The sequence below is a fragment of the Carcharhinus amblyrhynchos genome, chromosome 31 (genome assembly GCF_965287045.1).
Source record: "Carcharhinus amblyrhynchos chromosome 31, sCarAmb.v2.hapA, whole genome shotgun sequence".
Taxonomy (NCBI): Eukaryota; Metazoa; Chordata; class Chondrichthyes; order Carcharhiniformes; family Carcharhinidae; genus Carcharhinus; species Carcharhinus amblyrhynchos.
Window position 1 is genome coordinate 5167131 of NC_137354.1, and position 14252 is coordinate 5181382.

The 14252-nt window shown below is 45.8% G+C and overlaps 1 protein-coding gene across 1 annotated transcript in view; it reads left to right on the forward strand.

Annotated features, from left to right (window-relative positions):
* Window positions 1-14252, forward strand: part of unc5b (unc-5 netrin receptor B) — a 93097-nt gene that overhangs the window by 21327 nt on the left and 57518 nt on the right. Inside the window, exons 4-5 of the mRNA XM_080215584.1 lie at window positions 5435-5538; window positions 9732-9912. Coding sequence (XP_080071710.1) covers window positions 5435-5538; window positions 9732-9912 — 285 coding nt within the window. The remainder of the gene's footprint in view (window positions 1-5434; window positions 5539-9731; window positions 9913-14252) is intronic.

The following is a 14252-nucleotide window of genomic DNA, read 5'->3' on the forward strand; positions in this document are numbered from 1 at the left end:
TCCTTGGCGCTGTGAGGTAGCCATGTTAACCACTGTGCCACTGGTCTCAGCCAGGTGGGGATGGGCGCATTGTAAAATTGGCCTCAGCACCTTCTAGGCTGGGAAGGATTGCGGTGGGGGGGGTGATTGTTGGAATAAGCCTGGGTTCCCGCAGTCAATGCATTGAAGTTTTTCCACAATACGCACATCTGTGAAATTCTGTGTGAGACCTGGTAGCGATGACGCTTGCAGTCGAATTGCCACCTGACTTCTCACGGTCATGGAGAATGAGTGTGGGTGCAGAGCGAGGCTGCCGTGAAGCCTAATCAGAATAGAGGCAGCAATTGGGAGAAAGACTATGGTAATAAGGAGCCTTTTGTATCCTTAAGGCCTGACTTTCGATGCTTTGTAAACATATTACACAGGATGTCAATGCAGAAACAGGCCATTCAGCCCACAAGTCTCCTCCCCATCGATTTACTTCCCACTTCCCACCTTTCTTCCCCTTCTCCCGACTCCCAGCATCCACTCTAAAAGAAAATGTTTTCTTTACAACTGCAGTTGTTGAGGGTGTGTAAGGCAGACTGCTGAATAAAGAGCTGACATGGTCACGTCCTCAGGTTTATCTCTGAATGTTGCGGGTAATTGTTAAAAGAAAAAGTCACCATTTGGAAACGTGGGAGATACGTTACAAAACAGACTGTGATAAAAAGCTCCTTCCTCTCTCGCTGCATTCTCGCAGTGCTGTCCGTTGGTCCTTTCTTTTGGATGTTTGAACTAATGTGGTTGTTTCATAGTTTTCCCTTGCTCTGCCAAGGCTCAGAGCGAGTGGAACTTGAGCAGAGGGTGACAGCAATGTCGGTGATTCACTCTGCTCTTTTTTGCCGGTTTCCCCTCAGATCCCCCACATCTCAAGAAGTGTTAACTTCTCGATGGAGTGCAGTTGCCTGCCCTCCATCCTGAGACAAAATCCTCCCGTTTTCTCTGCAGGTTAACAGCACAGTAGAGTTTCCAGTGCCAAGCCCTGAACTCCATCTCCACCTGCACAGTTTCGACATGACTCCCCTGCCCCAACCAAAGACAACTCGCTGTTTCCTAGGCCCCAGCCAGTTTTTATACCCATCCCCAGGATTTAGACTGAATCCTCACAGCTTGGAGTTTAACTGAGAAATCTTTCTTGGCACAACTTTTGATCAGAAAACAATCTTTTGGAAGCGATGGTTACACCACAGCGGGCTCCCCGCCGTGCACTTGAGGTTATCAACCCCTCAGTCATCGAGGAGTTTGGTGAAGAAGCAATTCCCCTGTTACTATTCATTCCATTGTTATTATACAGACTGTCCTCAAACTCCTCAATTCCATTGGTCTACGTGGTGGTGAAGGTAGATTAGTTGGACCTGGAGCTGCCGCTGTCTCCCTTTTGGCTACGTTGGCCTCTTCAGTCTCTTTCCGATCCTTCCCAGTGCCCTCTGCCTCCCCAGTAATGACTGTTAGTGTTTTGCAAATTGACTTCTTAGTCCTTTCCAGCACTCTGGGATAAATATCATCTGTCCCGGGGGGTTTGTTTATCTATTTTAAGATCGATTTCCCCGTCTATGATGTCCATCTTTTGTCTAACAAATTCATTGATTGTAGCTTGCTGGGAGGAAGCATACATTTTCCCGAGTGAATACACGGATAAAGCATTCATTTAAAATATTTACTATTTTCTGCTGTCTTCAAATTATTGGCAAGTTCTTCCTTTTCTGTTTTGCACCTTCTCCGGACTGTACTCCTGCTGATTTTTCACCTTTCTACTCAATCTCTGTTAGTTTTCTCTATTCAGTGTCTTATTTACATCTCTAATAATCTTTTGTAATGAGTTACTTCAAACCAGAAGCTCAGACGAGATGTACAAGGCGATTAGAAATTCAGAAAACAAATTGAAATTGAGATTGTTTAGTTTATTGGCTTATTTATTTATTAGTCACAAGTTGGCTTACATTAACACTGCAATGAAGTTACTGTGAAAATCCCCAAGTCGCCACACTCCTGTTCAGGTCCACTGAGGGAGAATTTAGCATGGCCAATGCACCTAACCAGCACGTCTTTCAAACTGTGGGAGGAAACCAGACCATATGGAGGAAACCCGTGCAGACTTGGGGAAAATGTACACAGACAGTGACCCAAACTGGGAATCGAACCCAGGTCCCCTGGCACTGTGAGGCAGCAGTGCTAACCCACTGTGCCACCATGCCGCCCATATTTACAATGGGAGGAGCTGAATGCAGAGTCAGTTACTAAGATCTAAAAGATTGGGGATGGGTGGGGGATGTTCTGCAGAGAGAAAGGAGATGGAGACAAAGATGTGAACGTAAGGCGTTATACCTCTTAGACATTTGGACACTGTGGCGTCGCCAGTACTTTGAGGAAGTAACAACTCAAGTGCATTTTGGAGATTCCTCTGTGTTAATGGACTTGTTATCTTTAAACTTAAATCTCCTTCCAGGTACTTAGTCTAGTATAACAAACCAAAGGACAAGAGTCAATTCAAATCCTCTTAAATTAACTTTTGTTTGTTCAACACTTCAGGTACCAAACTCATCAACCTTTACAACAGTTGCAATACTTTAATTCTGACACTTCAACTCTTAACTTTAACCCTTCAACTAAACTTTAATTCTTTAACTGAAAACTGATTTTTTTTTTATTGGTCACTGGCTTGAGACCAGCATTTATTGCCCATTCCCTTTGGAGGGCAGTTGAGAGTCACCCACATTGCTGTGGCTCTGGAGTCACATGTAGGCCAGACCAGGTAAGGACAGCAGATTTCCTTCCCTAAAGGACATTAGTGAACCAGATGGGTTCTTCTGACAATCAACAGTGGTTTCACAGTCATTAATAGGTTTTTAATTCCAGAAATTTTTAAAATTGAATTCAAATTCCAGCATCTGCTGTGCTGGGATTCGAACCTGGGTCCCCAGAACATTTGCTGAGTTTCTGGATTAATAGTTCAGCGATAATACCACACCGATCTACCCGATTCAGAACAAAGTGGCCAAGTCTGTTTCCGATGTCCTCGTTGTTCTTCTCTGAAGATGTTCCTTCAGGGCACACTTGCGATGGTGGGTCTTGAGTCACCAATGAAGGCAAGAGGCTGAAACACCATCTCTTTATCCTAAACTTCTCACACCTTTCCAGAAAGTTCTCTGGCACTCAGCCAATGATCAAATCAGAAACTATTCACATGGTTGGATCAGGAGCTACTCATTAACAAGTCCCAAACGTTTACACCAAGCGGTGTGTAAGGTACATAGCCTCACCAACAGTAGCTCCAACATGTCCAGCATAGTCCAAACAACTATCCTTATTTGGTCTGTGTCAAGTCACACCTCATAGGCCAGGTCATGTAGCCTTCTAACAAGCATCTTTGTTTAATTATAGATTGACCAAAGTTCCCAGCATGCTTGATTCTTATTGATGCAATTGCTCTTACAGCGAATGTTGTTGTTGTAATTGTTGTTGCAGTCAGCCCCCTGGCCACACACTATTAGTCACAATATATGGCAGTTACCTTAATAAGGAAATTGCTAGTTAAACACGCGACATCCCGTACATAGAGAGAGCTGGAATACTTTGATACAGAAGCTCCTCGTAGGTTAGTAGTGCTGAGGAAGTGTCTTACAATAAACCAGCTCGAATCTGCAGGATCAGTTTGATTGGATTCTTCCATCGCAGTCACTTGTTGCGCGTAATGTGGCCCATCTCTACTTCAAAAAGGTTTCCTTTGTTGAAGCTGTACGAGAGACTGTGGGTGGAACACATCCGCCCGATCCCACCCAAGGCCAATGGAGATTGCTGTTCCCTGAGCCTCGTCCGCCCCCGGAATCAGGGAAAGCATTCCTGTAAAATTCCAGCCTCTGAATTAAACCTGTGGCGGATTCAGTCTAAACCCTGGGAAAGGATCTTTTGTTCTACATCTGGTTGAAGGCTCGGAGTCAGTGAGTTGTTTCCTGGGGAGTTGTGTCAGAAGTGTGGATTTGAGGTGGACATCAGGACCTGGTACTTGGGACATCACTGCGTCTATCTGTCCAGGATCTGTAACTCCTTACCATCATCCCATTGTGTCCGGCTCCTTCCCTTCCTGCAGGATTTGTACGGGCTGTTTTCCACCTCTTTATCTCAATTTGAATTTGTTTTCTGATTTGTTCGTGTGTCTGATCTGAGCATGCAGTTCGGAGAATGCTGCAAACTCAGCATAACGTTATTGGAGGTGAACCATTTGTCTTTGGCTGATGTGCTGTTGAACAACCTTTTCCAGTCTATTTATTCCAGTTCTTCCTCTCGACATTGATTAGAAATTCAGCGGTGTTCGAAGAGCAAGCTTCAAGTGTAGAGATGCGTCTGTCAGGATTCGCAGTCTGCATTATTGCACCAACGTCACTAGCACAAAGCTGGCCATCAGCACACCGCTACTGTGGGATCTTGCTGTGTCACAGAGGATTGTACTTCTTACCCTTGGAGGAATAACAAAATTATATAGTGCTTTCCGGGACCATCTTCAGCCAATGGGGTGAATTTTCCTGTCCCGCCCGATTCCCAGGAATCGGAGTGGGTGGGGACACAGATCATGGAAAGGTCCATTGACCTCAGACGGGATTTTCCCATTTGGGGGTGGGGACGGCCGGAACAACCCACCCAACATGTTATTTTTGAAGTGTAAACAATGTAATATACGAAACCCGGCAGCCTAATACGTGTACAGCAAGCTCCCACAAACAGTAATATGTTGATGACCAGATAAGTGTACTTTTTTTTAAGACTAAATGCGCAGGTGCTGGAATCTGAGACAAAAACAGAAAATGCTGGAAAATCTCAGCAGGTCTGACAGCATCTCTGAGGAGAGGATAGAGCCAACGTTTTGAGTCTGGATGACCCTTCCCCAGTGCATTTTACTTTGTGTTGTTGACTGAGTGATGAATAAACATTGGCCAGGGCACCAGGAGATCTCCCCAGTCCTCCTTCAATGCAGTGCCTCGGGATCTCTTACATCTCTTCAAGAAGGCAAATGAGGCCTTGATTTAAGGTCACATCTGAGAGTGCAACCTTCCCTTAGCACTCAATCAGCAGTTGATTCTTTCAACAAGGGCTAACAATTGCTTGTAACTCAACCTCACCCTGGCCTGTGTCCCTGAACAGCTCCCGGACTTCAACAAGTGCCTGAGTGGAAAGACCCTCTGGGTGTGCCAAAGCGTAATCTCTGACAAAGGGTCATCCAGACACATAATGTTGACTCTATTCTCTCTCCACAGAGGCTGAGATTTTCCAGCATTTTCTCTTTTTGTTTCAGATTCCAGCTTCCGTAGGATTTTGCCTTTGGTGTCAATGAGTCACCTTGATTGCAGGAAAAGACCAGTTACTTTGTGAGGAGCACTAATCTAACCAAGTCTCAATCTGACTTTGTTTTTCTACCCAGACCTCAGGAAGAACTTTGAGCAGGAACCATTGGGAACAGATGTGTCTCTGGAACACGAGGTTCTACTGCAGTGTCGGCCTCCCGAAGGAGTTCCACCAGCCGAGGTACGGTGCCCACACGTAGAGATACAACAGCCACCTGACCATCAGTCCCTGATTAGTAACTTGTGTGTTAGCGCAATCTGGTCTCCATTATTATCAAAAGGATACCAAGACATTGGCAATAACAAGACTTTGGAGAAAGTGTAAAGAGGATTGATGGGAAAGTATTGGATGTATTTATTAGGAAACTTGTCTCTTGAAAAGATACAACTGAGTGGGGAGATGCAGGGGTTCAATTTGATACGGGCTGTGAACAGGTTTGATGAAGTAGGTGTCAAGAAACCCCTTCAATACGTGAATGGACCTGTAATTGGAGGTCATAAATAGAACTTGATCACCAATAAACCCAGAGGGCAATTCAGGGTGGCTTCTTGAGGTAGCAGAAGTGCGGAAATCGCCGCCACGTGGAATAGCTGAGGCAAATCGCATCAACGCATTTAAAAGGAGGCTGGAGTACAGAAGGGAGTGAGGAATAGAGGGATATGATGTGGGGTCAGTGATGTAGGATGGGAGGAGGCTCGTGTGGAACATTAACACCAGCATTGACCTTTTGGGTCCAACTACCAGGCCCAATTTCTTTTTGATTCATTCATGGGACATGGGCGTTGCTGGCTCGCCAGCATTTATTGCCCATCCCTACTTGCCCTTGAGAAGGTGGTGTGAGCTGCCTTCTTGAATCACTGCATTTCCTGTACTGTAGTTGAGCCACAATGCTGTTAATTGCAACAATTGCCAAGCAGCAGCCTGAATTCCTTTGACTCTGGACCCACTAGCGCCAAATCGCCAAGTGTTTCCCCCATTGGTCTCATTTTGATGCCAGTGGTTAAAATCTAGACCCACCGGTGAGATGGCGATAGGAGAAATGGCAATTGGTAGTGAACATGGGAGTGTCCATAAGGGCGGCACGGTGGCAGAGTGGTTAGCACCGCTGCCTCACACCACTAGGGACCCGGGTTTGATTACCGACCTTGGGTCACTGTCTGTGTGGAGTTTGCACATTTTCCCCGTGTCTGCGTGGGTTTCCTCCAGGTGCTCCGCTTTTCTCCCACACTCCAAAGGTGTGCAGGTTAGGTGGATTGGCCATGCTAAATTGATCCTAATGTCAGGGGGATTAGTAGGGTAAATATGTGGAGTTATGGGGGATAGTGCCTGGGTAGGATTGTGGTCAATGGGCCGAATGGCTTCATTTTGCACTGTAGGGATTCTGTGCTTCGATGAAATCCCTGTCTTTGCTGTTTTAGCACAGGGGTGCCAACTCATTTAGAATGATGTGGAGATGCTGACATTGGACTGAGATGGGCACAGTAAGAAGTCTCACAGCACCAGGTTAATTCCAACAGGTTTATTTTGAATCACAAGCTTTCGGAGCACTGCCCCTTCATCAGGTGAGTGCAGGACTTGTTTCACAAACAGGGCATATACAGACACAGACCCAATTAATAAATTAATTTGTGAACCAAATCCTGCACTCACCTGATGAAGGAGCGGCACTCTGAAAGCTCGTGCTACCAAATAAACCTGTTGGACTTTAACCTGGTGTTGTGAGACTTCTTACACATGTAGAATGAGCTGGTTTACAAATCCGGATTGGAGTTTCCTCTCATTCCAGCACCTTCCGCTGTTGGAGGGAAGAAGAAATGTGGACAGTCTGCGGAGCTCAATTTGTTTGGGTGGTTTGCTCAGAAACTGGAGCTCTGGTGATGGTAATCTCTGTGGCTTGTCACGTTTGTTTCTGGATAAGTGGCTCGTCTCTCCTCCCCCCCCACCCCTACACATAAGCGAGCGAGCGCCCCATCCTGAAAAGGACATCTTTTAATTCTGTGCGGCAGGCGGGGGTACAATGACTCCTCGGGGAGCTGAACTCTACGCTTGCTAATCGTGAGATTCAAGCAGGTTCCTGAAAAAGTGAAACCTGATGTTAAAAACTCAAAGTAAAGTTAAAGTTTATTTATTAGCCACAAGTAGACTTACATTAACACTGCACTGAAATTACTGTGAGAATCCCCTAGTCGCCACACTCCGACACCTCATAGTCATAGAGTCATACAATCCCTACAGTGCAGAAGGAGGCCATTCAGCCCATCGAGTCTGCACCGACAACAATCCCACCCCAGACCCTATCTCCATAATCTAATATATTTACCCCGCTAATCCCTCTATCCCTCCCAGGACACTAAGGGGCAATTTAACATGGCCAGTGCATCTAACCTGCACATCTTTGGACTGTGGGAGGAAACCTGCTCGGGTACACTGAGGGGCAATTTAGCACGGCCAACCCACTTAACAAGCACACCTTTCGGACTGTGGGAGAAAGCTGGAGCACCCGGAGGAAACCCACGCAGACATGGGGAGAATGTGCAGACTCTGTACAGACAGTGACCCAAGCTGGGAATTGAATGCGGGCCCCTGGCTCTGTGAGGCAGCAGTGCTAACCCACCGTGCCGCCCCTCTGCACCGAACCCCGCACCGAAACGTCAGCACCGACTGATGTGGTGGGTCAGAGGCTCTGATGCGACCTGCAGGGAGCCAGCTCTGTGCCCGTTTCAAGAAATCATTCGCCGCTCCCATTCTTTAAACCGCCCCATTGCAGCTGGAATATTCCCCGAATGACTTTCAAGGCCAGTTTTGTTGGCAGCATTAGGTTATTTTGTCAAATCGCGGTATCGCTCTAAAGATAAATTCAAAAAAGGCAAGACCTTTATGCATGAAAAGGAAGGTGTTGAATGGCTCCAGTTTTATTAACGTTCATTTTAATAAGAGTCAATGTAGCGAGAGAAGATTAAAGGGGATAAGAACCTCTTGAGGTCAGCGCGATTAATCAGTGAACACTTGTAACTGTGTGAAAAGAAACAAATTAATTAGAAATGCATTAAACCTAATGAAAATAGAATTTTGCTTACTGAGCTTCCTTCTCTGCCTCCGGATTAAGTGATTCTTTGCCCTTCACAGATTAAGTTGCAACGCTTCACTGAGTTTCTCTGGGAACTGCAGACAGGCAGCCAGCAGCTAATATCATTTGATAAACATGGACCTGAAATGATACCTTTAAATCTATCGATTAAATAATGTTGGACAGGAAAGTGAGGAGAGGAAAGGGCGATTGAGATGAATGTGTTCAGTCACTCCGTAACATGGGTGAAAGGTCACGCGGGTAAAATACAGATCACTGGCCTCGGTGAGGTATCGATTAGCTCTGAGGTCAGGTCTTTTACAAGCGACCGTCAAGCAAATACAAATACTTCCTTCATCTCGTGATTCATGATTGTGCTTGGACTGTTTCTTTTCGTGCGTGCGTGTGTCCCTCCTTCGAAAGCCCGGAGAACCAGACCCCCAAGAATTTTCCCCTAAGAGTGCACTCGCTCCTATGTTCTCAGTGTCCAGCAGTGGGTCAACACTTCTCACTAATGGGTGAAAGAGTACTCATGATGCAGGTCTTTCCCTTCTTGCCTGAAAAGCCTTTAGGAGCCAGCCACGCAGTATCCACTCGTGAACATGTGGGTTTTTGCTACACTTACATTTCTATAAAATCATTCACTCATGGGCGTAGTTGGCTGGCCAGCTTCTATTGTTGAGAGTCAACCACATTGTTGCGGCTCTGGAGTTACATGTCGGCCAGGCTGGGTAAGGGCAGCAGATTTCCTTCCTGAAAGGACATTAGTGAACCAGGTGGGTTTTTCCAACAATCGGCATCAGCAGATTCCTAATTCCAGATTAGGTGTACAAGGTGATAAAAGGTATGGATAAAGTAGACATGGAGCGGATACTTCCTTTTGTGGGGCATTCCGGAACGTGAGGTCATAGTCTTAGGACAAGGGGTAACAATTTAAAACAGAGTTGAGGAGAAACCACTTCTTTCAAAGGATTATGAATCTTTGGAATTTGCTACCCCAAAGTGCGGTGGAAGCTGGGACAGTGAGTAAATTTAAGGAGGAGTTCGAGAGATTTTTAATTGTGAAAGCTTGATGGGGAGAAAGCAGGAAAATGGGGATGAGGAGCATATCAAAAGATCAAATGGTGGAGTGGATGGGCTGAATGGCCTAATTTTGCTCTTATATCTTATTTTATTCCACATTCCAGGCGTTGCTGCGATTTATACAATTAAACATGTCTCGGTGACAATGTGGCGAAGCTCCAGGGATCCTGAATAGAAAGCCTGGCGCTGCTGTTTAATCACACTGCTTCTTTGTCTTCCTCAGGTGGAATGGCTGAAGAATGATGACGTTATTAATCCAGTCCAAGACTCCAACTTCCTCCTCACAATCGACCATAACCTGATCATCAAGCAAGCCCGCCTCTCCGACACGGCAAACTACACATGTGTGGCCAAGAACATTGTTGCCAAGCGACGCAGTACCACTGCCACTGTGGTTGTATACGGTAAGCCTCCTGAGAGCTGCTTGATGTACTGTTGTCAGGTCTCGATGTGTCCTGTCTTACCATGCTGCTGCTGTCACTCTAGTACTGAAAGATCTAATAACTGGCTTGACTGCAGCAGGCAAACAGGCAATGAATGGGCACTCCCTTTCATTGTCCGGATCAAATGCTTCACACAAATACTGAGTTGGCCTGGGCTTACCTGACATTATTGCGTCAAGAGTAATATATTTATTGCTTAAAAGAAACTTGCATTCATTTTTTTGACCCGTTCTTAGCTTGTGCAGTTCCAAGAGTCTTGTAAAACTCTTCAACACTCTGAGTGTTTCTGGTCCAGAAATAAGTCCTGATCCCTCAGTCTTGGTATGGTCTCCTGCTCTGCCCAAGACCACAAGAAACTACAAAGGATTGTGAACAGTCTGTCAGGCAAACCAGACTCCCATCCATTGACTCTGTCTACACTTCCCGCTGCCTCAGCAAAGCAGCCAGCATAATTAAGGACCCGATGCACCCCGGACATTCTCTCTTCCACTGGGAAAAAGATAACAAAAGTCTGAGGTCACCTACCAACCAACTCAAGAACAGCTTCTTCCCTGCTGCCGTCAGACTTTTGAATGGACCTATCTTGCATTAAGTTGATCTTCCCCTACACCCTAGCTATGACTGTAACATGACATTCTGCACTCTCTCCTTTCCTTCTCTATGTACAGTATGCTTTTCTGTACAGCACACAAGAAACAATACTTTTCACTGTATGCCAATACATAATAAATCAAATCAAATCAAATCTATTGGCCGGGGAGAAGGGTTAGAGGAATGGTAGTGCGCAGCACGTATGCTTTGATTTCTCGCTGCCTGCTATCCTAATGGAACAACATCACCTTTAAAATGGGGCGCAAAGACACTTCATTAAAACGTTGTTCCTGTAATTTCACACTTAGCAATTCCCAGCCTCAGAAGTTTAATGGTGCCAGTATAATTGTTCCTTCACAGTGCTTAACCTGCAATACAAATTTCACTTGGACATTTTTATCTGCTGTTTCTGATGACAGATTTAAGGATTTGTACTGCGTCTATCTTGCTGAGGGCAGGGCTGGGGATGTAGGGTTTGGGGGGGAGGTATTTAATATGAGGGGGAGGCAGAAGAAGCAACTCAGCTGAGCAGAGGTTGTTACGTTTCACTGGGAATGAACTGATGAGCCTGTCAAGGTGTCGATGAGTCAGGGAATTGGGTTGTTAGGAGAGAGCTGGTAGTGTAATGGGACTGCACGGTGGCACAGTGGTTAGCACTGCTGCCTCACAACACCAGGGACTTGGGTTCGATTCCCGGCTTGGATCACTGTTTGTGTGGAGTTTGCATGTTCTCCCAGTGCCTGAGTGGGTTTCCTCCGGGTGCGCCGGTTTCCTCCCTCAGTCCAGAGATGTGCGGATTAGGTGGATTGGCCGTGCTAAAATGGCCCTTAGTATCGGGGGACTACCTGGGGTAAATGCATAGAATTATGGGGAGAGGGCCTGGATGGGATTGTGGTTGGTGTGGATTTGATGGGCCGAATGGCCTCCTTCTGCACTGTAGATTCAATGAAGAAGCTGAGGCTTAGTTCTGCTCACAAGGGAGAGCAGTAAGTAGATTGTTATGCCAGACTGAATCCCATATCCACAAAACTGGGATCCATAAATACAAGATTAGTTATTAATAAATCCAACAAAGAAATAACAAGATTTTTTTTGCTCAGAGAGTGGATAGAATGTTGAACTTGCAACCATAGGAAGTGCTCGAGGTGAATAGTTTATGTACTTCCCTCTGTGAAAGATGAGTTGACAAGGGAAAAGTGTATAGAAAGATATGTTGATGAGGTAGGTGGAATGGGTGGAGACTCACGTGGAATATACATGCCAGTACAGACTAGATGGGCCAAATGTCTGTCGTGTATATTGCATGTAATTTGTGGCCCACCATAAAACCCCACAATGCGGAAGGGGGCCACTCAGCCCATCAAGTTTCACCAATTTCTTCATCCATCCCTCCTCCCATAAACTCAAACATTGGACATGGCCAATCCACCTAACCTGCACATCTTTGACATTAAGGGGCAATTTAGCATGGCCAATTCCCCTAACCTACACATCTTTGACACTAAGGGGCCATTTAGCATGGCCAATCCACCTAACCTACACAACTTTGGATTGTAAGAGGAAACTGGAGCACCCAGAGGAAACCCATACAGACATGGGGAGAATGTACAAACTCCACACAGATAGTCAGTCGCCCGAGACTGGAATTGAACCCAGATCCCTGGCTCTGTGAGGTAGCAGTACTAACCACTGTGCCACCGTGCCGCCCAGCCAGATTAAAATTCGGTGAGAGATACAGGCCAAGCTGCTGTCTCGCTGTAACAACGGCATAAAGTCAAGATCTGCCCTTACTGCCTGCCTGCCAGCATCTAAAACAATTGTAATAGTGCAGTTAATAATCTGTAATTTACTTGTTAAAGAGTTGAAAGCGGTAGGCTCAGAATTACTACATGCTGCATTTTACGATGCTGACATGTTAGGCAACACCTAGGCTTAGACTGGAAAAGCACCCAGCTGTTTGATATGACCAACAGCCTTGCGTACCCTGTGTCTGAATGGCTCCTCCTTTTGACTACTATTTCCCAGAGAAGGTGCACATCGTTCTTTATATAGGAGTCCATTCAAGGGAATTAGCATACCGATAACCGGATAGAAAAATAGGACAGAGTGCCCCGTCCCACTCTTAAGGTTTCAGAGTTGCCAACAAGAGTCTGGTACAAAAAACCACATCAATCTGAGTTTATTGATGTAGGCAAATCTCTTACTATCTGTGAGTAAGAGCCAACCCCTTGAGCATGTCCAGTGTGATGTGGGGCGGCACAGTGGTTAGCACAACGTCAGAGAACCAGGTTCAATTCCAGCCTCAGGTGACTGTCTGTGTCATCATTTTAAACACCTCATTTAGGTCACCTCTCAGGCTCCTCTTTTCTTGGGGAAAGAGCAAGTTCTCAGTCTCTCCTGATGGCTGTACGCTCTCAATCCTGATTCTAAATCTTCTCATGCACTTCTTTCTATATCCTGTTTTCAGAAGGTGGAACTCACTAGCCGGGAATGTCCCACTTCGCCCACAGCTGGGATTCTCCATTCCCGCCGCTGTAAATGGAGGTTTGGCTGAGCGCCGAATTCTCCATTCTCGCCGGTAGCTATGGCTGTGTGGAGTCCGCACGTTCCCCCCGTGGGTGGGTTTCCTTCGGGTGCTCCAGTTTCCTCCCACAGTCCCAAAGATGTGCAGGTTAGCTGGATTGGCCATGCTGAATTGTCTCTTAGTGTCAGGGAGATTGGCAGGGTAAATACGTGAGATAAGGGGAAAGGCCTGGGTTGGATTATTGTTGGTGTGGGCTCGATGGGCTGAATGGCCTCCTTCTGCCTTGTAGAGATCCTTTGATTCATTGGGCAGTGGAGTTGAGGCAGTCTTAACAGCAGGTGCATCGGTGGTAGGTATTATGTGAAGTGCTAAGATTGAATAGATGTTAATAACAGAACTTATACTTTCCCTGCCACCCAGATACTCAACCAGCTACTGATCCCAGTCTTCATGCAGATTTCTGCTTCTTTGAGAAGGTGACGCAGTGCTGGTAGTAACTCTTCGCTCCTGTTACACAGATGATGAACCTTTGGAGTATTTGATAGGGCAACTAGAAACTATATTTTGCAAGTAACATGGATACATTTAAAGAAAGCTAGATAAAGACAGGGGGGAGAAAGGAATGGATGATGGTTGGATGAAGAATGGTCAAAGGAGACTCATGTGGAGTATAAGGACCAACACGGTCTAGTTGGGCTGAATGGCCTATTCCTATGCTGTAAATAACATGAAATACTTGTATTTACTCTGGTCAGGAAAGCTCAGAATAAAGGATCATTACCAAAAATTTAGAACCAGGCTGTTCAGGGTGATGTCAGGAAAGAAATCTTCATATCAAGGACAGCAGAGATCTAGAATTTTCTCCACCTGTTGTGGCTGGGGTTCCATTGAAAACGGCAAAACTGAGATTGATCATTTTATTTGTTAAGTAAGGGCGATGAAAGGTTGTGGAACCAAGGTGTGAGCTGTAATACTCATCAGCTGTGAACTAATGGCAGACCAGATTAAAGGGCTGAATGGCCTCTTCATCTGCACTGTCCGTATCTTGAAGGGGTTTTATTGAATAATGACCTTTTTCAACAGTCTGTTACATCATGTTCTACTTGGGTAACAAAAAAAGGATTGGAGTAGTTTGCTGTTGGGTGGTTCGAACCGTATCTGACAATAATTTAATGACCAACGCCAT